Source organism: Neofelis nebulosa, chromosome 2, assembly GCF_028018385.1.
Source record: "Neofelis nebulosa isolate mNeoNeb1 chromosome 2, mNeoNeb1.pri, whole genome shotgun sequence".
Lineage (NCBI taxonomy): Eukaryota > Metazoa > Chordata > Mammalia > Carnivora > Felidae > Neofelis > Neofelis nebulosa.
In genome coordinates, this window is record NC_080783.1 from 149297640 (window position 1) to 149323453 (window position 25814).

The 25814-nt window shown below is 37.9% G+C and overlaps 2 protein-coding genes across 18 annotated transcripts in view; one reads left to right on the forward strand and one right to left on the reverse strand.

Annotated features, from left to right (window-relative positions):
• The window catches only part of LOC131504438 (calcium-activated chloride channel regulator 2), a 70848-nt gene extending 52495 nt beyond the window's left edge, over positions 1-18353 (reverse strand). For 4 of the 6 annotated variants that reach the window (XM_058716721.1, XM_058716723.1, XM_058716720.1 and 1 more), the window contains exons 1-2: positions 17606-17950; positions 15778-15992 (exon numbers count right to left, since the gene is read on the reverse strand). The gene's annotated coding sequence lies outside the window, so the exon portion shown is untranslated. Of the gene's footprint in view, positions 1-14156; positions 14245-15777; positions 15993-17605; positions 17951-18153 lie in introns of those variants that run through there. The other 2 variants (XM_058716718.1, XM_058716719.1) reach the window with 2 other exon arrangements.
• The window catches only part of ODF2L (outer dense fiber of sperm tails 2 like), a 69726-nt gene continuing 61831 nt past the window's right edge, over positions 17920-25814 (forward strand). For 6 of the 12 annotated variants that reach the window (XM_058716728.1, XM_058716732.1, XM_058716729.1 and 3 more), the window contains exon 1: positions 18079-18299. In XM_058716728.1, coding sequence (XP_058572711.1) covers positions 18121-18299 — 179 coding nt within the window. In that variant the 5' untranslated portion in view covers positions 18079-18120. Of the gene's footprint in view, positions 18300-20032; positions 20134-24175; positions 24339-25814 lie in introns of all 12 variants that reach the window. The other 6 variants (XM_058716734.1, XM_058716735.1, XM_058716740.1 and 3 more) reach the window with 6 other exon arrangements.

Below are 25814 nucleotides of genomic sequence, written 5' to 3' on the forward strand. Positions count from 1 at the left end.
GGTTTATTCCTAGGTATTTTGTGGGTTTTGGTGCAATTGTAAATGGGATCAGTTCCTTGATTTCTCTTTCTCCTGCTTCAGTACTGGTGTATAGAAATGCAACTGATTTCTGTATATTGATTTTATATCCTGTGACTTTGCTGAATTCATGGATCAATTCTAGCACTTTTTTGGTGGAGCCTTTTGGGTTTTCCACATAGAGTATCATGTCATCTGTGAAGAGTGAAAGTTTGACTTCCTCCTGGCTGATTTGGATGCCTTTTATTTCTTTGTGTTGTCTGATTGCTGAGGCTAGGACTTCCAACACTATGTTGAAAAACAGTGGTGAGAGTGGACATACTTGTCATGTTCCTGACCTTAGGGGGAAAGCTCTCAATTTTTCCCTATTGAGGATGATATTAGCGGTGGATCTTTCATATCTTTTCTCTATCATATCTTTTATGAAAGATGGCTTTTATGATCTTAAGGTATTATCCTTCTATCCCTACTTTCTTGAGGATTTTTAACAAGAAAAGATGCTGTGTTTTGTCAAGTGCTTTCTCTGCATCTACCGAGAGGACCATGTGGTTCTTATCCTTTCTTTTAGTAATGTGATGTATCACATTGATTGATTTGCAGATATTGAACCAGCCCTGCATCTCAGGAATAAATCCTACTTGATCATGGTGAATAATTCTTTTAATGTATTGTTGGGTCCGGTTTGCTAGTATCTTGTCGAGAATTTTTGCATCCATGTTCATCAGTGAAATTGGTCTGTGGTTGTCCTCTTTAGTAGGGTCTTTGCCTGGTTTTGGAATCAAGATAATGCTAACCTTGCAAAATGAGTTTGGAAGTTTTCCTTCTACTTCTATTTTTTGGATCATCTTCAAAAGAATAGGTGTTAACTCTTCTTTAAATGTTTGGTATAATTCCCCCTGGAGAGCCATCTGGCCCTGGGCTCCTGTTGGGAGATTTTTGATTACTGATTCAATTTCTTCACTGGCTATGGGTCTGTTCAAATTTCATATTTCTTCCTGTTTCAGTTTTAGTAGTTTATGTGTTTCTTGGAATTTGACCATTTATTCCAGATTGCACAATTCGTTGGCATATAATTGCTCATAATATTCTCTTATTATTGTTTGCATTTCTGCGGTATTGGTTGTGATCTCTCCTCTTTCATTCTTGATTTTATTTATTTGGATCCTTTTCTTTTTGATCAATCTGGCTAGGGGTTTATCAATTTTGTTAATTCTTTCAAAGAGTCAGCTCCTGGTTTCATTGATCTGTTCTACTGTTCGATTTCGATATCATCGATTTCTGTCCTAATCTTATTATTTACCTTCTTCTGCTAGTTTTTGGCTTTAGTTTTAGTTTTAGTTTTAGGTTTTATTTTCCCCAGCTCTTTTAGGGTAAGATCAGACTGTATATTTGAGACCTTTCTTCCTTCTTTAGGAAAGCCTGGATTGCTATTTACTTCCCTCTTATGATTGCCTTTGCTTCATCCCAGAGGTTTTGGGTTGTCATGTTTTCATTTTCATTGGTTTCCATGTTCTTTTTAATTTCCTCTTTAATTTCTTGGTTAACCCATTCATTCTTTAATAGGGTGTTCTTTAGTCTCCAAGTATTCATGGTGTTTCCAAATTTTTTCTTGTGGTTGATTTTGAGTTTCATAGCATTGTGGTGTGAAGATATGCAAAGCATGATCTCAATGTTTTTGTACTTGCTGAGGGCTGATTTGTGTCCCAGCATGTGATCTATTCTGGGGAATGTTCCATGTGCACTTGTGAAGAATGTGTATTGTGCTTTAGGATGAAATGTTCTGAATATATCTGTTTAGTCCATCTAGTCCAGTGTGTCATTCAAAGCCATTATTTCCTTGTTGATTTTCTGCTTAGATGATCTGTCCATTTCTGTAAGTGGAGTGTTGAAGTCCACTACTCTTATGGTGTTATTATCAATGAGTTTCTGTATGTTTGTGATGAACTTATTTATATAATTGTATACTCTCATGTTTGGGGCATAAATATTTATAATTGTTAGAGCTTCTTGGTGGATAGACACTTAATTATGATATAATGCTCTTCATCTCTTGTTACAGTCTTTATTTTAAAATATAGTTTGTCTGATATAAGTACAGCTACTCCAGCTTTCTTTTGATGACTATTAGCATGATAGATTGTTCTCCATTCTGTTACTTTCTATTTTTTATTTTTAAGTTTTTTTTTTACATTTATTTATTTACTTTTGAGAGACAGAGCACAAGCAGGGGATGGGCAGAGAGAGAGGGAGACACAGAATCTGAAGCAGGCTCCAGGCTCTGAGCTGTCAGCACAGAGCCCGATGCGGGGCTCGAACTCACAAACCACGAGATCATGACCTTAGCTGAAGTCGGATGCTCAACCGACTGAGCCACCCACATGCCCCTCTATCCTTTTACTTTCAATCTGCAGGTGTCTTTAGTCTAAAATGGTCTCTTGTAAGCAGCATATAGATGGGTCTTGTTTTCTAATCTGTTCTGATACTGCAGTGTTTAGTCCATTGACATTTAGAGTCAGTACTGAAAGATATGAATTTAGTGCCACTGTGTTGCCTGTAGAGTTGTTGCTGGTGATATTCTCTTGTCCTTTCTAGTCTTTGTTGCTTTTGGTCTTTTTTGTTTTATTTCATCTTTTCTCCACTCAAAGAGTCCCCCTTAGAATTTCTTCTAGGGCTGGTTTAGTGGTCATGAACTCCTTTAGTTTTTGTTTGTCTGGGAAACTCTATCTCTCCTTCTATTTTTTTTTTAAATTTTTTTAATTTTTTCTTATTTGAGAGAGAGAGAAAGAGAGAGAGAGAGACAATACGAGTGGGGGAGGAGCAGAAAGAGACAGAAATACAGAATACGAAGCAGCCTCCAAGCTCTGAACTGTCAGGGCAGAGCCCAATATGAGGCTCAAACTCACAAACCACAAGATCATGACCTCAGCTTAAGTTGGACGCTTAATCAACTGAGCCACGCAGGTGGCCCTCTTTTTCTATTTTGAATGATAGCCTTGCTGGATGAAGAATACTTGCTGCATATTTTTCTGATTCAGCACGTTGAATATATACTGCCACTCCTTTCTGGCCTGCAAAGTTTCTGTCTGCTGCGAATGTAATCCTTATAGGTTAAGGACCTTTTTTTCCCCTGGTTGCTTTCGTAATTCTTTCCTTGTCTGTGTATTTTGTGAATTTGACTATGATATGCCTTGGTGATGGTTGGTTTTGTTGAATCTAATGGGAGCTCTCTCTGCTTCTTGGATTTTGATGTCTGCGTCCTTCCCCAGATTAGGAAAGTTTTCTGCTATAATTTGCTCACATAAACCTTCTGCCCTTTTTCTCTTTCTTTATATTCTGGGACTCCTATGATTTGGATGTTATTCCTTTTTAATAAGTCACTGAGTTCTCTAAGTCTTGTATTGCACTCTTTTGCCTTGTTTCCCTCTTTTTTCCTGCTTTATTATTCTCCATAATTTTATCTTCTATATTGCCAATTGTCTGCTCTGCTTTATCCATCCTCACTGTCATGGCATCCACTTGAAACTGCATCTTGGTTATAGCATTTTTTTTAAATTTTTTTTAACGTTTATTTATTTTTGAGACAGAGAGAGACAGAGTGTGAACAGGGGAGGGGCAGAGAGAGAGGGAGACACAGAATCTGAAACAGGCTCCAGGCTCTGAGCTGTCAGCACAGAGCCTGACGCGGGGCTCGAACTCACAGACCGTGAGATCATGACCTGAGCCGAAGTCGGCCGCTTAACCGACTAAGCCACCCAGGCGCCCCGGTTATAACATTTTTAATTTTGTCCTGGCTAGATTTTTACTTTTATCTCCACAGAAGAGGATTCTGTGCTTTTTTCAACCCCAGCTAGTATTCTTAATATTATGGCTCTACATTCTAGTTCAGACATCTTGCTTTTATCTGTATTGATTAAGCCCCTGGCTGTCTTTTCTTCCTGTTCTTTCTTTTGGGGTGAATTGCTTCAGTTTGTCATTTTGGAGGAAAAAAATTAAAATTAAAAAATTAAAAACAAAACAAAAACTCAAATAAAGGAAGCTAGATTCTAGGCGTGTTTTGGTCTGCTCGTTGCAAGAAGCTTGATAGGATAGAGAAAAAAGGGAAAGAAAAGAAATAAGGTAAGAAAATGTTAAAAAATTTAAAAATTATATAATAAAATAGAATAAAATGAAATAAAGAAAATTAAATAGAATAAAAAATAAAACATTAAAAATAAAGTAAAAAATTAATAAAAATAAAATTAAAATTAAAAAACAAAAATAAAATTTTCTTTCTGTATCCAAGAAAGGAAAAAAAAACCAACTTAAACAAAAGCAGAAACAAAAAAACAAACCAAAAAAACCTCAGACTAATAAATGAACCAGCAAACCAAATAAAAACCAAATGAAGTTACATCATTTCCCCTAGAACTGAGACTATGGAGCCCTCTATAGTCCATACACTAAGCAGGTGGAGGGACTTGTGCTGGTCTTGCGGAATGTGCTTGGAGGGCACAGTTGAGTAGGGCTTGGTGTAATGGCTCCGTTCTCCACTATGGGGCGCTGCTTAGCTTAGTGGGGTGAATCAAGGTGGCACATATGGGCATGCGTGGGAGAGGTGGAAATGGCTTCACTCAGGTCCTTAGTCTCTGGCACAGGAGCTTCTGCTCTCACTGACCCACTATCAAGCACCTCTCCTTTGTTTCAGCCCTCTGTCCACCCCTGGCCTCTGCCCTGTTCATGTCTAAGCCGTCCCACCTACCAGGCAGCACCTCCCTTCAGAGTTTTATTTCAGAAGGGGTTATGTTTCAAAATCTTGCATTTCAGGGACCCCTGTGGCTTGGTCCAGCCTCGAGTCTCTGGGGGAGGGTCTCGCTGAGCAATGTCTGGGTGCTGGCTTGCCCCAGAAAACGCTTGCGCAATCGCACAGTGGCAGAGGGTCAGAGATTATGGCAAATCACAACATAGCCAGTGCCAGGTTTCACTGCACTCTGCTGTCTTTGTCCCAATACCAGCAAACGTGGCTGCTCTCCAGGTCCACTGTGACCTTTGCCTGTGGGGAGGCCGTATGGCCTCTACCAAACGCTCTCTAAGCAGGGGAACCACTTCTCTCCGTGTGGCACACGGACCCTGCTGCCTGCTCTGGGGATTCATCCTATTTCCTCACCAGAGCACCACCAGGCACTGAGCTCTAGAACTTCAGATTCTGCACTCCACTGTTTATTGAATCCTGGTAGTAGTGAAACCCTCTCCTTTTTTCCCGTCAGTGGTTTTGGGGAACAGATTTCTTGTTCAGTCCCCTGCGTGTTTTCACTCCAGCTACTTTTAGGGGAGTGTTCTTCTTGCATTCTCCCGATGTGTTGCATTTTTCCCCTTTCTCTGTCCTTCATCCACAAAAACAGCTCCCTACCCTCTGTGGCTTTTCTCTCCCCCAGTTCATCTCTCCACAGCACGTAACTGCCTAACTGCCGAGCTCTGTAGCTCAAATTATGCAGATTATTGTGTTTATCCTCAGATCAGTTTTCTAGGTGTGCAAAATGGTTTGGTGCTGACTGTGTTTCACAGACAAGACAAGCTCAGGGTCTCCAGGCTGCTCTGCCATCTTACCTCCCTCTCCCCGAGGGTATTTTAAAAGCAATGGTTGGGGGCGCCTGGGTGGCTCAGTCGGTTGAGCGCCGACTTCGGCTCGGGTCACGATCTCGCAGTCCGTGAGTTCGAGCCCCGCATCGGGCCCCTGTGCTGACGGCTCAGAGCCCGGAGCCTGTTTCAGATTCTGTGTCTCCCTCTCTCTGACCCTCCCCCATTCATGCTCTGTCTCTCTTTGTCTCAAAATATAAATAAACGTTTAAAAAAAAAAAAAAAAGCAATGGTTGTGAGCAAGTGACAGATTTTTAAAAGAAAATTTTTGGGAAGCATTTTGTATTTATCAATGAAGAATAAAGGAATGAATTTTTTAGTGTCATAATTTATCCTAAATGTCATTATATCATATACATGTTTTATCTCCACTTGGATGAGTTATAATATAGATAATAGGAATGAGTCATACTTTGTAAATTACTTACTAAGCAGGGGATAAAGCAAAATAGTAAAATAGTAAAATTCCAGAGTCTAAGAATATGTTAAAAATGTCTGCCACTTCTGTTTCAATTACATAAATTTTTATTGGCATTCACCTTTAATCCTGTTTGCAATGATCATGTGGAAACAGCAATTAAATGGTTAAGAGTTTGGCTTTGACATTAGACTAACTGGATTGAAATTCCAGCTCTGCCTTTTACTGACTGTGTGGCCTTAGGTAAGTTATTCAATATCGCCATGCCTCACTTTCCACATTTGTAAAATTGTTGCAAAATTTAAATAGTACATGGAGTGGGGCGCCTGAGTGGCTCAGTCAATTAAGCCTCCGATTTCAGCTCAGGTTATGATCTTGCAGTTCACGAGTTTGAGCCCCATGTCAGGCTCTGTGCTGACAGCTGAGAGTCTGGAGCCTGCTTCAGATATTGTATCTCCCTCTCTCTCTGCCCCTACCCCACTCGTGCTCTGTTTCTCTCTCTCTCAAAAATAAATAAACATTAAAAAAAAGAGTACATGTAGTGATTAAAACTCTATTTAGGTCACAATAAAAGTTTAATAAATATTAATACAGGGGCACCTGGTTGGCTCACTTGGTTAAGCCTCTACTCTTGATTTTGGCTTAGGTCATGATCTTATGGTTCATGGGATCGAGCCCTGCATGGGGCTCTGTGCTGATAGTGCAGAGCCTGCTTAGGATTCTCTCTCTCTCTCTCTCTCTCTCTCTCCCCCGCCTCTCTCTCTGCCCCTTCTCTGCTCTCTCTCTTGCTCTCTCTCTCTCTCTCAAAACAGATAAACTTAAGAAAATAAATATTAAACTATATTAATTTATGGCCTTTCTCTGGTGTGTGTGGCACCTTCATGGGCACAATTAGTTGCCTGGACAATAGTTTGCCTCCTTCACTTTCTTGCTGGCAGAAGCTGTCTTCCAAGATGGAGGTCAAAAATGTCTGAGGCTCATTTTTCCAAGCCTCCCTCATATTGGGGCACAACTCTGTGACCTGACTCAAGCCAGTTATCTAAGGATTAGTCTGCTAGCAGGAGGGAGGTGGAGGAGAAGGAGATGGTGATGTTGAGATCGTTTATAGATAATATTTTCTTCCCTGAAATAAATGAAAAATGTCTAGGAAAATCCCACCTTTCTTTCCAAAGAAGGCACTTAGCTGAGGGAGACTCTGTGGCCCTTAGGTGGAAGGTGAAGAGGGCAACCAAAAAGTAAAGGGTAGTAGAGCGGAAAGGTTTTAGAAAGAGCCTGTGTCTCTGATGACACTGTGCCAATCTGGAGAGTGCCTAACTCCAGACATCTTATTGTGTGAGGTAACAAACGCTCCGGTTCTTTAAGCCAACATTAGGTATTCTGTTACTTCCAACCCAAACTGTTACAACTGATAAAGGCACTTAAAAAAATAGCACTGATATTTCTAAAGAGTGCCAATCAGTGTTTGGAAACATGTATATAAGTGGTTTAATATGTGGACTCTATGATATTTTGATAAAAAATTAATATTATTTTCATCTTCTAGGTAGAATTTTGACCAAGCAATTTTCTCTTCCATACAAAAGGATCATGCTGAACTTCAATAAACTAGGGGAAGAAGACCTACTGACAAAAGCCCATCCAAAGTAAACGGGCCTAAAAGAAAATGATTTTTAAAAAAGCAAACAGGACTAATCCTTCAGCTTTCTTAAGTTTTTCTTAAAATGCATACTAGACCAAATGTGCTAACTATGCCAATTTCATATTGTATCCCTGCATTATTAATCTTCTGTTTCCAAAGGACCACATTTTATTTCCTTATGAATGTTTTTCTTCATATTTGACACCTAGGAGTTCATCATTTTCAGAGTGTTGTTTATTTTTTTGTTTTTGTTTTCCTGTTTTATTGTTGAAGTATAACTCACATACAATATTATGTCAGTTTCAGGTGTACAACATATTTTTTTGACAGTTCTATAAATTACTCAACGTTCCTAAGTGTTGTAACTGTCACCATACATTATTATAATATTATTGACTATATTCCCTATGCTGTACTTTTAATCCCTGTGGCTTATTTATTTTATAACTGAAAATTTGAACCATTTTATCCCCTTTACCTATTTCACTGATCCCCCACCCACTACCTCTCAGGCAACCACAAGTTTATTCTGTTTTGCCTTTGTTTGTTTATTTCTTTTGTTTTTTCAGATTTTGCACATAAGTGAAATCATATGGTATTTGTCTTTCTCTATCTGACTTATTTCATTAAGATAATACTCTCTAAGTCCATCCATATTGTCACCAATGGCAAGATTTCATTATTTTTATGGCTGTATGATATTCCATTGTGTGTGTGTGTGTGTGTGTGTGTGTGTGTGTGTCCTTCTTTGTACCTTCATCTATTGATGAACATTTGGGCTGCTTCCATATCTTGGCAATTGCAAAGAATGCTACAATAAATATAGGCATGCATGTTTCTTTTTGAATTAGTGTTTTCATTTTCTCTGGGTAAATGCCCAGTAGTAGAATTACTGGATCATATGGTGTTTCCATTTTTAATTTTTTGAGAAACTTCCATAATGTTTTACACAGTGGTTGCACCAATTTACATTTCCACCAAAAGTGTATGAGGGCTCTCTTTTTTCCACATCCTTTCCAACACTTGTTATTTCTCGTCTTTTGATATTAGACATTCTGACTAGTGTGAGGTGATACCTCATCATGGTTTTGATTTGCATTTCCCTGATAATTAGTGGTGTTGAACATTTCTTCATGTGTTTATTGGCCATCTGTGTGTCTTCTTTAAAAATATGTCTAGTCCATTATTTTGCCCATTTTTAAATCAGATTGTTTGGTTTTTGGTGTCACGTTGTGCATTATTTGAATTTTTTGAATATTTTGAATACTAACCCCTTATTGGCTATATCGTTTACGAATATCTTTTCTCATTCACTAGGCTGCATTTTTCTGTTATTGATGCTCTCCGTTGCTATGCAATTATGTGTGTTCTTTAAATAGTTAACTAATTCTTAAATAAACTTTTAGTTATATTCATAGATTTTCAAACAATACAAGAATAATAGTGTCTCTACTCTCTATGACCACATAACATCTTTATGCCATGACACCTAAATTGCTTAGATTTATTCTTAAAGCTTTTAAAACCTAATCAGAGCCAAATAATAATATATTTTAAGAAGGAAATTTCGCACTCATGCATCATTTTCCCTTGGTCAGCCAAAGAAATGATAATGTCTGTAGGATAGAATACTGAGCTTACAATATAAGGATAAGCAATGTTATTTTCTGTATGATATTAAAACAAGTTATTTTCATTTAAAAATTGTCTATATGATATATTAAATGTTCCATACATGAAATAGTTATAGTGATAGTAAATATTGAACATATGCTACAACTTGGGCTGAATTTGAAAGTCCTTATTTAACTAGTCAAACATCCTGGATTTTTGCAAATTATGGTAATTACTGGAAACATTTATAGTTGAGAAGGAAAAGTAGATTCACTTATGCTACTACAGTTTTTTTAAAAAGACTCATGTCTGAGGCCTCAAACTCTGTGGAAAATATCTGGATGAAAAGAGATAATCAGATCTAGCAGTCTCACTCCTTAGTATTTACCTAAAGGAATTGAAAACATATGTTTACATTAAAACCTCTATGTGGATGTTTATAGCAGCTTTATTCATAATTGCCAAAACTTGGAAGCAACTGGGATGTTCTTCAATAGGTAAATGGAAAAATAAACTATGGTGCATCCAGGCAATGGAATGAGATGTCAAACCATGAAAAACATGGAGAAAATTTAAATGCATATTACAAACTAAAAGAAACCTATATGAAAAGGACACATACTGTATGATTTAAATTATAGGACATGCTGGAAAAGGCAAAACTATGGAGACAGTAAGATCAGTGGTTGCTAAGGATTTGCAGGAAGGGAGAGATGAAAAGGCAGAGCACAGGAAATTTTTAGGGCAGTGAGAATACTCTTATGATACTGTAATTATGCATTATAATGTCATTATGCATTTGTCCAAACTCATAGAATATACAACACCAAGAATGAATCCTAATGTAAACTATATACTCTGGGTGATAATGATGTGTCAATTTAGCTTCATCAATTGTAAAAAATTTTCCATCTGGTGAGAGATGTTGATAATGGAGGAGGTTATGTATGTGTGTGGACAGGGAATATATATATCATATCTTTGAGTGTTCCTTTCAATTTAGCTATGAACCTAAAACTTCTTTTTAAAAAAATGTCTTAAAAAAAGAGAGACAGAATTCTTGATTTTATATCATGTGCTTTACACCTTAAAACAACCATTGTTTACTAATATCTACCACCTATAGGACACCTATGATTTAATGAGACAGGGCTATGTGCTCTACAAATATGACCTCAATCATCACAACAATCCTATCAGGGAGAACTATTCTTTTTTTTTTTTTTTTTTTTTTTTTTTTTTTTAAGAAAAAACAACTTAGAGAAGTAGAGTAACTTGCCCAAGACTTGTAGCTAGAAAACATTAATATAGGTTGGTTTGTTTTCAAAGCCCTTGCTGTAGCCACTGTTATTATAACAACTCATATCAACCTCACCCCACATTTATGTCCAGCCCAAACTACAATGGCTTAGTTAATGCAGAACTGGAGTAGTTGCCTGTCTCAGTGGTTTCTGATAAGGACCTCTTTCAACAACAGGTAATATGTTGCCCACTCCTATAGACTAAATGTTTATATTCTCCCCAAATTTGTATCCCCATTGTGATGATATTTGAAGGTGGGGCCTCTGAGAGGTAATTAAGGTCATGAAGGTGGAGCTTTTCTCTTGGGAGTAGTGCCCTTACAAGAAGAGACGTGAGAGCACTCTTTTTCTCTCTTTCTCTCTCTCGCTTTCTCCCTCCCTCTCTCATATGTGAGCATACAGCAAAAAGGTATCCATTTGAAAACCAGGAGGAGGTCACCAGGAATTGAATTGGCTGGCATCTTGATCTTGGACTTCTCTGACTCCACAACGATTAGCAATAGCCTTCTGTTGTTTAAGCCACCCAGTTAGTAGTTCTTCTGTCATAGCTGCCTGAACTAAGACACCCACTTTCTCTTTAGTAAAAGTGATGCCTTTTGTTCCCCAAGACTTTGCTCAGTCCTTGTTTAACTTACCCTGTGGACAACCTACCTTACGGTAAATGAAGTCAACCTAATTGTAAAACTTAAATAAAACTACAGTAGTCAAGAGAATATGATATTGGCATATGTTTTGATTATCCATTACTGGATGGATAGGATGGAAGGTCCAGAAGTAGACCCACACATGAATGGTCTAATCATTTTCAGGAAAAGCAATAAGTTAATTCAATGTGGAAGAGAAAGGCTTTCAAATAAATCATGGTAGAACTACTGGATATCTATATAAAATCAAGTAAACCTTGACACCTGCTTCATTCCTTATAAAAAAGTGATGCAGAATGGATCATACATTTAAATATAAAAGCTTAGAATCATAAAAGGTCTAGAAAAAATATAATATATTCACAAATATAGAGTTGTAAAGCACAAAAATATAAAAGGAAAAATGTTGATATGTTAGATTGTATCAAAATTGAAAATTTTTGCTCACTAAAAGGTATCATTAATAAAATGAATAGTCAGGGTACAAAGTGGGAGAAAATATTATTATATATATTTCACGAAAGATTTTTTTCAGAAAACATAAAGAACACCTACAAATCAATAATAAAAGGACAACCCAATAAAAAATTGGGGAAAAGGGGCGCCTGGGTGGCGCAGTCGGTTAAGCGTCCGACTTCAGCCAGGTCACGATCTCGCGGTCCGTGAGTTCGAGCCCCGCGTCAGGCTCTGGGCTGATGGCTCGGAGCCTGGAGCCTGTTTCCGATTCTGTGTCTCCCTCTCTCTCTGCCCCTCCCCCGTTCATGCTCTGTCTCTCTCTGTCCCAAAAATAAATAAAAAATGTTGAAAAAAAAATTTAAAAAAAAAAAATTGGGGAAAATAACACTTCATAAAACATATACATATGGTTCATAACTATTAAAATGGTGCTCGACATCATTAGTTATCAGGGAAATGCAAATAATGTATAATGAATGTCACTTCACACCTACTAGAACAGCTAAAATTAACCAGAAAAAGTGGCTATAATAAATGTTGGCAAGGATTAAAGCATTTGAACCCCTCATACACTGCTGGTACAATGATTTTTGAGATAGATATAGCATTTTTTTGTAAAGTTTTTTGTAAAGTTACATGTGTATGTAAAGTTACATGTGTAAAGGTACATGACCCAGCAATTCTACTGGCTGGGTAGATAAGAAAATGTAGATAAGATAAGAAAATCTATCTACTGTAGATAAGAAAATAAAAGTGTATCTTCATAAACTACCTTTCATAAGAATATCTATAGCAGCCTTATTCATGATAATCCCAAACTGCAAATAACTAAATACCTGTCAACAGAGTTGATAAACAAATTGTGATATATTCAGATAACTGAATACTACTACTTCGTAATAAAAAAGAACAAACTACCAAAATAGGCAACAACATAAATGAATCTAAAAAAACATATGTATTGAGTGAAAGGAGGCAGATGCAAAGGAATATGTATTGTATGATTGCATGTATATGAAAATCAAGAATGAGCAAATTAACATCTAATGGCAGAAGTTAGAAAGTGGTTGTCTTAGAGTATGCATGTGTGATGGGGGTGAAGGTAGTTTTGGTTAATGGACTGGAAAGAAATGCAAATAAACTTACTGGGTTCATGTAAATGTTCTAGATTTTGTTTTAGGTAGTGGCTTCATGGGTGTGTATAATTGTCAAAACTCATATTCTGAACACTTAATATCTGCACACTTTATTGAATTTAAATTATACATGAATTTAAAAGTGGCCTGTAGGCTTCGGGAATTAAGTAGTTACTGATGGAAGTCTTTCATGGGAATGGCAGAAATGAAGAATACAAAGATTGAGGGGTGGTTTTGCTGTTTATAATGCACTAAGATGCTTAAAAATGTTAGAAGCTCAGAGGTCCAGAGAGCTTCTATGATTTCCTTAGAAATATATCTCTATGGGTTGCTAGGATGACACATCCGAATCAATTATTAATGCTGTCAAAGACTGAACTCCAAGGTAAGTTGAATAAACAGACTCACTAGGTCTTTTAGGTAAAAAGTTAAGACATTGATTGAGAAGTTGGATCTTGAGAATTGTAATAACCCGTTAGAGTGTACTTAGATAATTCTATCACCTTGACAGACCCTAAAGAGCTCTTTGCTGTCTGAAGAAGTCTTCCTTCTCTATCTTATAAAGCTGGTCTTGTCTTCTTTGAAAATTCAGAAATTACTTCATCTGAGGAATTAACCTTGTGAAGAGTACCTGATTCTCCCCATAATTCACTGCTATCACTTCTTTATATCTCTAGACCAGTACCATCTAGTAAAAATACAATGTGAGCCATATACATAATTTTTAATTTTTTAGTAGCAAACTTAAAAGCTGTAAAAAAGAACAAAATTTAAATTTTAATAATATATCTTATTTAACTCAACATACCCAAAATATTATCATTTCAACAAATGATTATTATAAAAATGAAGATATTTTATTCTTTTTTCATATGCAAAATCATGTTTTGCACTTACAACATGTCTCAAGACTACTCACATTTTAAATGTTCAGTAGCCATAAGTTGCTAGTGGCCTCTATGTGGGGGCAGGATTGATTAATGTTAGCACTGTTAACATTTGGACTGAATAAGTTTTTGTTGTAGGGGCTGTTCTGTGCATTGTAGAATGTTTAGCAGCATCCCTGACCTCTACCTACTAGATGCCAGTATTATTAGATCCATAGATCTACAGAGTTAGATCTCAATACATTCCAGGGCACAGGTAAAAAGTCTGACCTGGGAGAAGTCTTTCATACAAAAAAAAATGTGCAAGATTTTGCTTATTTATATTGGCAGAAACCTATGGAATATGATAATGAATCTCGAGAGTGTTAGACTAGTGATGAAGGAATTTAATTTTCGAAGAGATCGAAATTATCAGTATGGATATACTTACCAAAGACCATGGATTCACCATGCTTGCCTAAGCATCTGGGAGTGGTTAAAGGTTTGCTTGGTTGGTTGAACGTGGGTCCAATGGTGGCCTGCATTAAGTCCAGTTGAGATGCTAGAAATCTCATGATATATTTTAGAAGATTGAGTTAGAAGACTTAAGGAGATAGAATCATTGGAATGGATTTATCATGTGTGACTCAGTCACCTATTGCCAATTGTGTCCTAAAAAGGCCTGGAGGGCCTTCTCTTCACTAATGCATTGAGAAAATATTGTGAGGGAGAGAAAATATTGCTGTCCTCTGAGCCCAGGGATGAAGTTAGGAGATGCTGCAATTAAATAGGATCCCTAATTCCCTAAGGGAAATAATAGGCTCTCAAAGTGGCAGATGCCAAGTGACAGCACTTAACCATCAGGGATGAGATAACTATGGTTACCATTATAGGAAGCAGGGCCAGAACAGTAATCATAGTTGTTAGACTAGGAGGGATCTTTAGCAGTGGGTGATTGATTATGGTGTCCCTATACTTGAAATGAAAAATTGCTAGATCTGATGAAAAGAGACTTGAACTTCATATTTACAACATCTTGGCATTGCTTCTTCATTCATGGCTATTATAATCAGAAGGCCAATTAGTAGGTCCTCGAATGGCCCTTTTCTACCGAAAAAGTAAACCAAAATCCATACCATATTTCTAGGGGGAATTCTAGTGATTATTGCCACCATCAAAGACTTTAAAGATGCTTGAGTGGTGATTCTCACCACATTCCCATTTAACCTTCTATTCAGTCTGGGTAGAAGATGAATGGGTCATCTAAAATGTGGATCCATATGCAGTCTTTTTATCAGGTGACTAACCACAACTTCTTTTTTATTTTTTAATTTTTTTAATGTTTATTTTTTTAAATTCTTTTTCTAATGTTTATTTTTGAGAGAGAGAGAGGGAGAGAAAGAGAGAGAAGCAGAGAGAGAGGGAGACACAGAGTCTGAAGCAGGCTCCAGGTTCGGAGCTGTCAGCACAGAGCTGGTCGCAGGGCTCGAACCCACAAACTGTAAGATCATGACCTGAACTGAAGTTGGATGCTTAACTGACTGAGCCACCCAGATGCCCCAATATTTATTTTTAAGAGAGAGAGAGAGAGAGAGAGAGAGAGAGAGAGAGAGAGAGCGCGTGCAGGGGAGGGGCAGAGAGAGAAAGTGAGACACAGAATCTGAAGCAGGCTCCAGGCTCTGAGCTGTCAGCACAGAGCTTGACCCGGGCCTTGAACTCATGAACCATGAGATCATCACCTAAGCCAAATTGGACGCTTAACTGACTGAGCCACCTAGGTGCCCGGAATAAACACAATTTTTAACACCTAGCATGCAGGTATCACTCTGGCAAATGTCTTTTACTCATCCTAGTATGCACAGAACAGAGGAAGTTGTTTGATTTTATCTGGAAGTGAGAGAATGTCAGAGAATTCATTGCCTTACATAAGGGCTATGTTAGTTCTCTAGTTCTCTGTCCTACTTTAGTGTGCAGGGACCATGATCATTTCATCAACTTATGGATATCACTTTAGTCTACTACATTTAGGATACTGTGCTGATAGAACTTGATGATCAGGAAATAGCACATACCTTAGATGCCGTGTGCAGTAAATTCTTTCCATTGATGTGACTTTGACGCTGTCCTAAAAGAGGCAGAATCTTTTACTCTTTCCCTTGTATTTTGGCTGGTTCTCTGATATATTTTAGAGAGAAAACTGCAGCAGAAGTGGTTCTGTGTAACTTGTGTGGCCTTAGATCTGCAGCTTCTTCCTTTGTTGCCTAGGACACTCACTCTTGGGATGCACCTGCCATGAATAAAAGCTCAAGTTGGCCACATGCAGAGCCACAGGGATACAATACAAGAGGCCTTAGCCTCCCAATTGAACCCACCAAGTCACCAAACATAAATAATCTTGGATATTCCAGCCTCAGCAGCAGTCTGGTTGCAACTGGATGAGAGACACCAGCTGTTGCCACATGGTTGTTATTTTAAACCACTAAGTTCATTAAAATAGCAAAAGAAAGCCAAAACGTGTTGGAAAGAATGTGATTCAGAGTGGAGGATAAACCCTATGAAAATAATTTATTACACAACCAAACTGTGTTTTAAATGGCTTTTTTATTTTGCTAAGTTTTATTTGTATTTATCAAGTATCTTTAATATTTCACTATTTGCTATTTTTACGTTATATATTTCTTCCCAAGAGGAAGGAAAACAAAATTACTTCTCCAATATTGCATTGTTGCATCCTGCACACACTAATGAGTTTAATGTTTATGACATACTTGATGTTTTAAATGCTTTATATTAGAGGTCTGAACACAATGTCCTTTGGGCCAAATCTATCCTGGTATCTATTTTTGTAAATAAAGTTTTACTGCAACACAGAGAAACCATGTATTTATATATCCCCAATGACATCTTTTATGCATCATTGGCAGAGTAAAGTATGACAGAGACTGTATAATTCACAAAACCTAAAATATTTACTATGTGGCCTTTTACAGAGAAAGTATGCTGTCCTCTACTTTAAATTATGAAGAAATCCTTGATGGATTATTTCATAGGTAGTCGGTATTTAATGATATTTGGGGAAATTAATTGGCAGTTTAGGTTGCGCTGGAATGAAATTTTTTTTCCCATTTAAATTATATAAAATAAGGGATCTTTCTACCCCAAAATTCACTATCCAACAGATTTCAAACTTAGATTAGAACAGATTAGATTTAGAGGATGAAGGATACCATATTTACCTGGACAGTTTGGTTAAAATAGTCAATTTGAGTCCAATGTAATCATCTTGAGATTTTTGTAAATGTTTCTCCCTTTGAATGGCTAATAAAGGTGGTCACGTCTAATACCAATGCAATTTAATTAAGTATTTTTAATAAAAGAAGTCTAACTTCTGTGTACAATTATTTTTCTTATTATGACAGGCTAGCAAGGTTAGCTAGAATCCTAGGTAAGTGCTGGAAAGACCCTCAAAATTACGTTCCTTGCCCCAATTCCACATGTCCAACTACCTCCTTTTTTTAAAGAATGGGAAACTGGCCCAGACTAGAGTAGATGACTTGACAGAGATCATGACCCATCAGTAAGAGATGGATCCAGTCCTCAGTGCGTTTTAGCATTTGCACATATGGAACAGTTATGAACTTTTAACTATCATTAACTTTTTGCTGGACGTTCAGCACTGGGGGAAAAAAAGCTTTGCTGGAATCAATGGAAAAGATTCTTCAGTAAAACCAATAACGAGGTATGCCTTGTCATGGTTAAATTGCTCAGTTGATAGTTGCTCTATTTGTGTACTTCATATGATGGTGTGTAATTCTTAACATGAGCATTAAGTTGAGGTGGAGAGTTTTTACTTTTCACTTTAAATCTCGCCTTGCTTCTTCAGGAGTTTATAAATCATACCAGTTGGCTGTAGGTCAGAGATCGGAGATCTGAAAGGCGCCTTGGAGATCACGGTCCGGCTCCCACATTTAACAGAATAAAAGAGCCCTGGGGAAGGATCTCAGCTAAACGGCGGTACCATGTATTTAATTTAAAACTAAGTTTCTTATAGTCGCGGTTGCTTTGGCTTCTTCAAATCTCTTTAAAAAAGCAAAAGCAGAGCACTTCCAGGCCGAGTGTCAGAAAAATTCGGAACCAGTCGGCCTTATTTCCCTTCCTAGGTTGAACTCAGTTAAGATTTTTGGTAACTACACACAAGTGCTGCCTTTTCGTAAAACAAAAGGTTTGGGCGGCGGGCGGGAAAATCTGACCCAGGGCAGCAACTGAACGACAAAGCGCCTCTCCCCATCCCCCCTCCCTCACTCCCACCAATAGTAACAGACGCCGGCACTTGCTTTCCCGAGCCCAGCCAATTGGCTGCGCCGGCTGCGGCTCGGCGGAAGGGGCGGGGCAGCCGTTGCCAGAGAAGCTACTTGATGGTTACTAGCTCTGTTTTCGTCCTGTTGCACCTGGATGGGCACTCTTCCACGCAAGCGGTTCTAGGAATTCGCCTGCTTGCCACCTCGCGTCTTTTGACTTCTTTTCTAGCTTTCACCTACTGCACTTCCCCCTGCGTCCCGCTCTCTCCTAGCCGACCCAGGGCTGGAGAGCACAGGTACGCTGGCCGTGATTTCCACTAACGTTCCCTGAGCTTCATCTCCCTCGGACCCCTTCCTTCCATGGCGGAGCGGCGGCGGGCTGACGTCACGGGGGCGTGCTGACGCAGGGGTGGGGGCGTAGGCACGCTTTGGGGAGGGGGGAGCTTGGGCTTGGACCGCTTCTTTGTGGTTACTGCGGGTACCCTTCGGGGTTCTGGTGGCCGGGGCTGAGTGGGTCCCGGAAGTGAAAGTCTCTCGCTAGACTTTAGCTCCTTTCTGCCCATACCTGCCACTTGCCCCAGACTTGACTGCCTGGGCTGGGAAAAAGGCAGCGAGGCTCGTACTCCTAGGGAGGGTGTGATCCTTGGGACACAGGGGCAAGTTTTAGTTGATGGTTTTATCCAGAACTAAGCCCATACCCGGCCGGCTCTCTTACTCTTTTGGCTGGCTTTTAAGCGACCACTATATAATATACCAGACTGTAGTAGGCCCTGGGGCACCTAAGTGAAGAATACTCCAGGAAGCCTCGGAAATTAAGTCTATGTTCCTTCTAGGTTTCCAGACTCCATAGGAAACCCCTTAAAATGTGTGGCCTTGGGGACCGACCACTTAACGTTCCTAGGTTCAGTTTCCTTATCTGGAAAATGAGGGTAATAATAATCACTTTGGAGTGGTTGTAATAAAGGAGATTAAACCAATGCCAGGTTTTGAGTATAGTCAGTAAGGAGTGCTTGTTGTTGATTGAGAAAATCATAGCCACAGTGGGGCTGGTATTTGGGATAAAGTCTATTTCGGAGACAAAGTTTCCCTATCACTCATAGTAAGGCTTCAGGTGTTTTGGAATGAATGAGGTTCTAGGAGTCCTTTTAAACACCACTTAGTTAAAGGAACAAATCGCAGAAAACCTGTCTTAAAATTAGTTTGATTTCCTTACGCTTACAATAAGCATGTCATGTTCATGTTTGTAATTCTTTAACATCTAGGGACCATTTTCTGCTTCTCTTTTTCTTCTACTTTCACAGTTTATGTGTATAAATAATATAGTTTTTGTATCACCAAAACCCCAAAGGTATGAGAAAATGGCTTTATTTATATTGTACAAATGAATGAGACCCAAGGAACTGAGCACAACAATGAGGTTGATGTAACATCTACCCCCTGGGCTCAGTTCTTTTGCAAGTCCATTGTTCCCCCTTGGGATCTGGTTTAGTAGTACTCAAATTATGACTACCTTGAAGAGTTGTAATGGTTCTGTAAAGAATAGATCTTGAATTGTTTTGAAAAGTTGGTTTTATACAGATAACTCAGGCCTACAAGTGATTTAAGGAATGGTGATTGACTCAGGATGATTTTTTTTAAGATGAAAAAAATTTATTTAAAATTTTTTTTTTTTTTTTTTTTTACTGTTTATTTTTTATTTTTGAGACAGAGACAGAGCATGAACAGGGTAGGGGCAGAGAGAGAGAGGGAGACACAGAATCTGAAACAGGCTCCAGGCTCCGAGCTGTCAGAACAGAGCCCGATGTGGGGCTCGAACCCACGAACTGTGAGATCATGACCTGAGCTGAAGTCGGACGCTTAACCGACTGAGCCACCCAGGCGCCCCAAGATGAAAAAAAATTAAAAAGAAGACCTGGTGGGAAAAGCAGCCACAATAGTGAGCCAAAGGGACCCTACATTTAAAAAAACATTCAAACAAACAAAACCCCCACCTGTAAGTGCTACTTCATCTGTTCAAACTTCCCCACAGCTTTGGCTGGCAAAGGTTATTCTCATTTTGTAGAAGAGAAAACTAATGCTCACTGTGGCTAAGAGGTGTCCATGTTGGGTGGCTCCCAAGACTAAGAACGGGTGAGTCTGGCCCAGTATTCTTTCATTTTAATATGCCGCCTCTGAGTCATTAAGGAGTGGTTAAATTGCATTTAGGCTACTTGTACTCTGTTTGAAAAAGAAGTAATACTTCCAGAAGATTTTCTTTAAATAGTAGGTTAATTGTGGTATTTAAAGGGATAAGTTGTCATTTTCTGGAACAGATATGTGGAACAATCCATTCAGATGGTTGTGGGTAAATGAGGTGTTCTATTTGGTCTGTGCTGACCTCTTGCTATTCTAATTCCTTCATTGTTTTTCATGTTCTTATCACCAGTGGAAACAACTTTTGATTTCTTCAAAATTTTTTCTAGGAAATGAATGTTGGAATTTCATTTCTCTGAGACCCTAGTAACCAGTTTCATTGCTTCTACGTTTCTCCCCCTCCATATACCTAGTCCATTCTCCAAAATACCACTGGATTTACCTTTTAAAGAGGTACTTCTGGTCTGTTATTACCCTGCTTAAACTGATTTCATGGTCTGTCTTAACGCTTAGGAAAAAATTCAAGCTCTTGAGCTTAGCATATAGTGACCACTGTCAGTGTGTCCAGTCTCATCCTTTGTCACTTGTGCTTACAAATCATGTCGCCTCATGATTCCTTCCTCTTGCTTGTGCTTCACCTTCTACCTAGAATGCCTTTTTCTCTTCCTTTTTGCCAAACTCACATTTGTTCTGCGGGACTCTACAATTTCTTCTCTAGTGAACTTTGACTAGTGTGTAGATATAGTGAGAGAAACGAGCAGCATTCCTATACTACTTTGTGTTCTTTGCTGACTATTTCAGTGAATTTTTCAATAGGAGCTGTGTGCTTTTGTTTGAGGCCAATGGGAGCTGGTTTTCCAAGAATTAATGTTTGGCAAAACAAATTCAAATCTGTGAGATTCTTATGCTTTTCTCCAGAGAGATTAGTTTTAAATACATATTTGTCTGCAGCTGGTTTGCTTACTTAGAGCAATCTACATGCTAAGGAAGGTCATGAACTGGGATCTTTCTTTTCCCTGACCGTGGCCAGCATTACAGTCCCTGAACAGCCATTCCTCAAATGCTGGTTGTTGGCCAAAATGGAACATAGTTTAATGAGTGTGGCTGGGTCAGCATAAACCATGACCACGCCTGGAAAAAGCTTTAAGTACATGCCCTTTTGAGAGGGGGCTGGTAAAGTCATCCTTGTATAGGAAATTCAATTCTTTAAACATTAAAATATATTTAAATTGGTAATCTTTAGGGCTTTGATTATTAAATATGTGTGCAGAGTATGTCTGTCTCACCACCAAGTTGTACAGAAGTATAATGTATTTGTCATTTGGCAGTACATTCCACGTAATTGAAAGCATTTTCTTGTGAAACCTCTGCTTTTCCATACAAGAATACGTTTGGTTCACTAAAATGATAGCACTTTTTATAAAGGTGGGACTTTCTATGCTAAAGAAAATTATTACATTGTTTTTTGGCACCCATATGGTTTTGGTTATTATAATACTGTCACAACACAAAAATAGCGGAATACCTTGGAACCTTTGAACAATTTTTATCCTAGAAAATACTTCTACGTTGTAAGAATATCATTGTTGATCATTTCTATGGAAATGTCTGAGACTTACACAGTTCTTTATGTTTTGAAGAATCAGTAATGAAGGTAACATTTTTTTTTGAATGTTGGGCTAAAAGTCATTCTAAAATCTCTTTTTTTACAATGTGTTAACTTTGTTTATTCTTTAAGGTAAGACATGGTTACTTTTTTTTAATAGGTGAAGCAGAAAAATGTTGTATGATTTCATCTTATGATAAAACTTTAGAAAAAATGTATAAGTAGCTACCAATAACCCACAAAGCCAAGTGAGAACTTACTTTTAAAATACTGATGCCAAACTGAATCTTTTAAAATACGTCTACAAATTGAAGACCCCTAATCCTCTTACATTAATTTTTGAACTTTTATTCCAAATATAGGAAACATTTTTCTTTTAACGATCCCTAAAAAGATGGATCAGTGAGGCGAATAACTAAAAAGCAGCTGTCTTGATTCATCACATTAACTGCTCTAAACCTTGAGTCTTCTCTCCTTCAATTATTGCTTTGCTGTTATAAGGCTTGTAGGTGCTGAGGATTCAAATATAAATAAGGTATTCTTTCTTGAGATACCAATGTGCAGAGAGACAAATTCTAAACAAGCGAATGGCTGAGAGTAAAGACCAGTTCCTCTGTGAGTGGGGTAGCTATTGGAAACAAACAACTCAGTACATGATCATACTACTGATTGCAGTGCCTTATCCAGATCATAGTCTTCTTCACTGTTAGGTTTGGCTTTTCATTTGATTTTGTGTATCTGTATATTTTTAAATTCTTCTAGACTTCAGATAGCTCACAATATCATTATGCCTACTAACAGATGTTTCATGTTTGCAGCATTTAAGTAGATCATCTGGGACTATCGGTAGGTTAGTTAGCAGTTCCACTCGTACATGAGTTGCTGGTATTTCAAGAATACGAGCATGCTTTTCATTGGCCTATATCCTAAATATTTGTCTCGGTGATAAATAGAAACTTCAGACAAAAGTAGATGCATTTTTACAAACACTTTAGAAGTGTCTGTAATTTGGAAATATTATGAGTAATTTTCTTTTTTTTTTATTATGAGTAATTTTCAAGCTATAATTTCTTCACATCTACCCAAAGTATTGAAATTTCTTGAACATATGTATTGTATAACGCAGATTTATAAAAATAAACTACAAAGAGGTAACATATTTCTGAAAACATGCAGGAAATCTTAAATATAACATTTGATTTAAGTCAGGGAGTCACATGATCAGGGAGACAGATGAAGTCAGGGAGACACATGATCATATAATGGAGTTATGCAAACACAGCTTTAATGATTGCTAAAGCACTAACATTACTTAAAATGGAACAGTTCTGAAGATATTCATGAGTATTCATATTTAAAAACATGACATCTGGGGTGCTTGGGTGGCTCAGTTGGTTAAGGGTCCAACTCTTGATTTTGGCTCAGGTTATGATCTGAGGGTTTATGAGATTGAGCCCCATATTGGGCTCTGTACTGACAGCACAGAGCCTACTTGGGATTCTGTCTCTCCCTCTCTTTCTCCCTGCCCCTCCTCCACTTGTTCTCTCTCTCTCTCAAAATAAATAAATAAACTTAAAAATTTTTTAAAAATGACATCTCTAAGTTTGAGTGAAAACAGTTGTTTAGTAAAACTTAGAAGTATTGTCATCTATTATCACTAAAGAATATCCTAGATTGAGCTGGGAGATAGGAATAAATTTAATTTTGAAAGATCTACTTTCAAAAGGATAACTTAATCTTCCTTGTGGCTATTGTTGCCAAATACTTTATTTTTTTATTTTTAAATTTTTTTTTCAACGTTTTTTATTTATTTTTGGGACAGAGAGAGACAGAGCATGAACGGGGGAGGGGCAGAGAGAGAGGGAGACACAGAATTGGAAACAGGCTCCAGGCTCCGAGCCATCAGCCCAGAGCCTGACGCGGGGCTCGAACTCACGGACCGCGAGATCGTGACCTGGCTGAAGTCGGACGCTTAACCGACTGCGCCACCCAGGCGCCCCAACCAAATACTTTAAAAGTATATTAAATTTCTGCTCTTCTAGGCGTAAATGACCTACATTTCCTATTGGGTAGATTCAATGAAACTGAGGACCAGAGTTAACCATAGTTTTTATATTTGTTTTCTAGTTTGACTGAATTAAAATATAATACACAAGAAATAGATTAATAAAAATTTCTACATTCTTGTTATGTAGAAAATAACAGGCCTTTTGGAAAACGTGTGTGGGGACTGGCAATTGTTGAATGGTTGTGCAATGCAATTTTGATACTTTTTGAATTAGTATCACAATGAGTAGCAGTTATAATTTCTATTTTGTCTGTGAAATATTACTCTTTATACTTGTTTAGGATTTTTATTTTACAGGGTAATGACAGAAAAAAGAGTTTACTGAAATGATAAGTTTAATGACTAAAATATTTCATAACTTTCAGCTTATGAGAAGTTGTTGTGGATGCCACTTATAAATCCATTTACCAGATTTATGGAGAAATCTGCAATTGATGGAAGTCATTCAGAAAAACTATGTCCTCATTTTAAAAGTACCCCAGAGAATGAACGTTTATTGCAGCCTGCCAGTGAAAGTCATCTCAGCTGGTATTCTCTTTTTTTTTCTTTTTAATTTTTTTAAGGTTTGTTATTTTTGAGAGAGACAGAGCGCAAGCAGGGGAGGGGCAGAGAGAGAGAGAGGGAGACACAGAATCGGAACAGGCTCCAGGCCCTGAGCTGTCAGCACAGAGCCCAACGTGGGGCTTGAACTCACGGACCACGAGATAATGACCTGAGCCAAAGTCGGATGCTTAACTGACTGAGCCACCCAGGTGCCCCTCAGCTGGTATTCTCCATGCTAGCAGGGGATATCTAATTTTCTGATTTCAGGGTTTCATGTTTTGTCTGTAGGGTAAATTATTTGAATCAAATACAGCGTTCTTCCAAGAGTATCTTCTTCAAATCTAGCAATTCGTGTATTTATTTAACCTCATCACAAATGTACTCATTTGGCAGAATTTGGCTGGTTTTTTGGAATCTTAATGAAAGCAAATGAAAATGAAAACCTTACCTATTGAGAATTATTATAGCTAAGGTAAATGAAAGTATAAATACTGTGGAACACTGGAAATGTAGTTGATGAGTATCAATTCACTGTCATTTGGAACATTGCCATATAACAAATACCTGTCATATTTTGCTATCTTCTTTAGAGCAGGAATATACTTGTTATTTGTATGATTCATTGCTCACCAAAATGACAGTCTTAGAACACCATTATTGTGACTATTGCTAGTATAATCCAGCCTCTAGTTTAGCTTGTTTTAAATGACGATGATCTTTGGTCATATATAACCATTCTTGACTTTCTTCTGCCCATGGGTTTTAATAATGGACAGTTGTCATTTATAACTAACCTCTTAGGCCCAGTGCTTAAGAATGCAATCTGCTTTCTGACATAGCCTCTAAGATGCCATCAGTTGTTGATGAGCCATTATGTTATGTTTTGTAAAGAAAGAAAAAAGCTGCCTATTAAAGACACAATGTTTTCTTATCACATGGAATTTTATTTATAGATCGTGAAAAAACTCCTTCAAACTTAGATTTTTTTTTTTTACTTCAAGTAACTCTGTGCTTATATAAAAATGAAATGTATGGTATTCTTAAAAATTTTTTTTTATACTCAAAATCCAACTCTTCTGAGTCACTTTTTGACTCAGAGTTTTCCTTGCTATTGAGAGTATTGGTCATATGGCATTTCTTAGGAGCATCTTTAACTGAAATAAAATTTATTGGTGTTGGGCTCTTAATTATGCTATCTAGTAAGCCTGTATTAGAGTCTTGCTTCTGGAATGTTGCTAAGCATTCTTGCTTCACCAGCTCCTTCAATCCCTCTATGACCCTGCATTCTTAGGGGTTAAAAAGTGTGCATCCCATCTCTGGCATGTGTTCTTGAAAGCACTGGCCATCTATTCTGTAAGTTCTGGGCATGTGCAGGAAAGACTGCTCAGGACTGCCTCTCAACTAACAAAGATTACAAGAAGCATCCTGATTTCAGGGTGTAAAATGTGACCAAAGAAACGT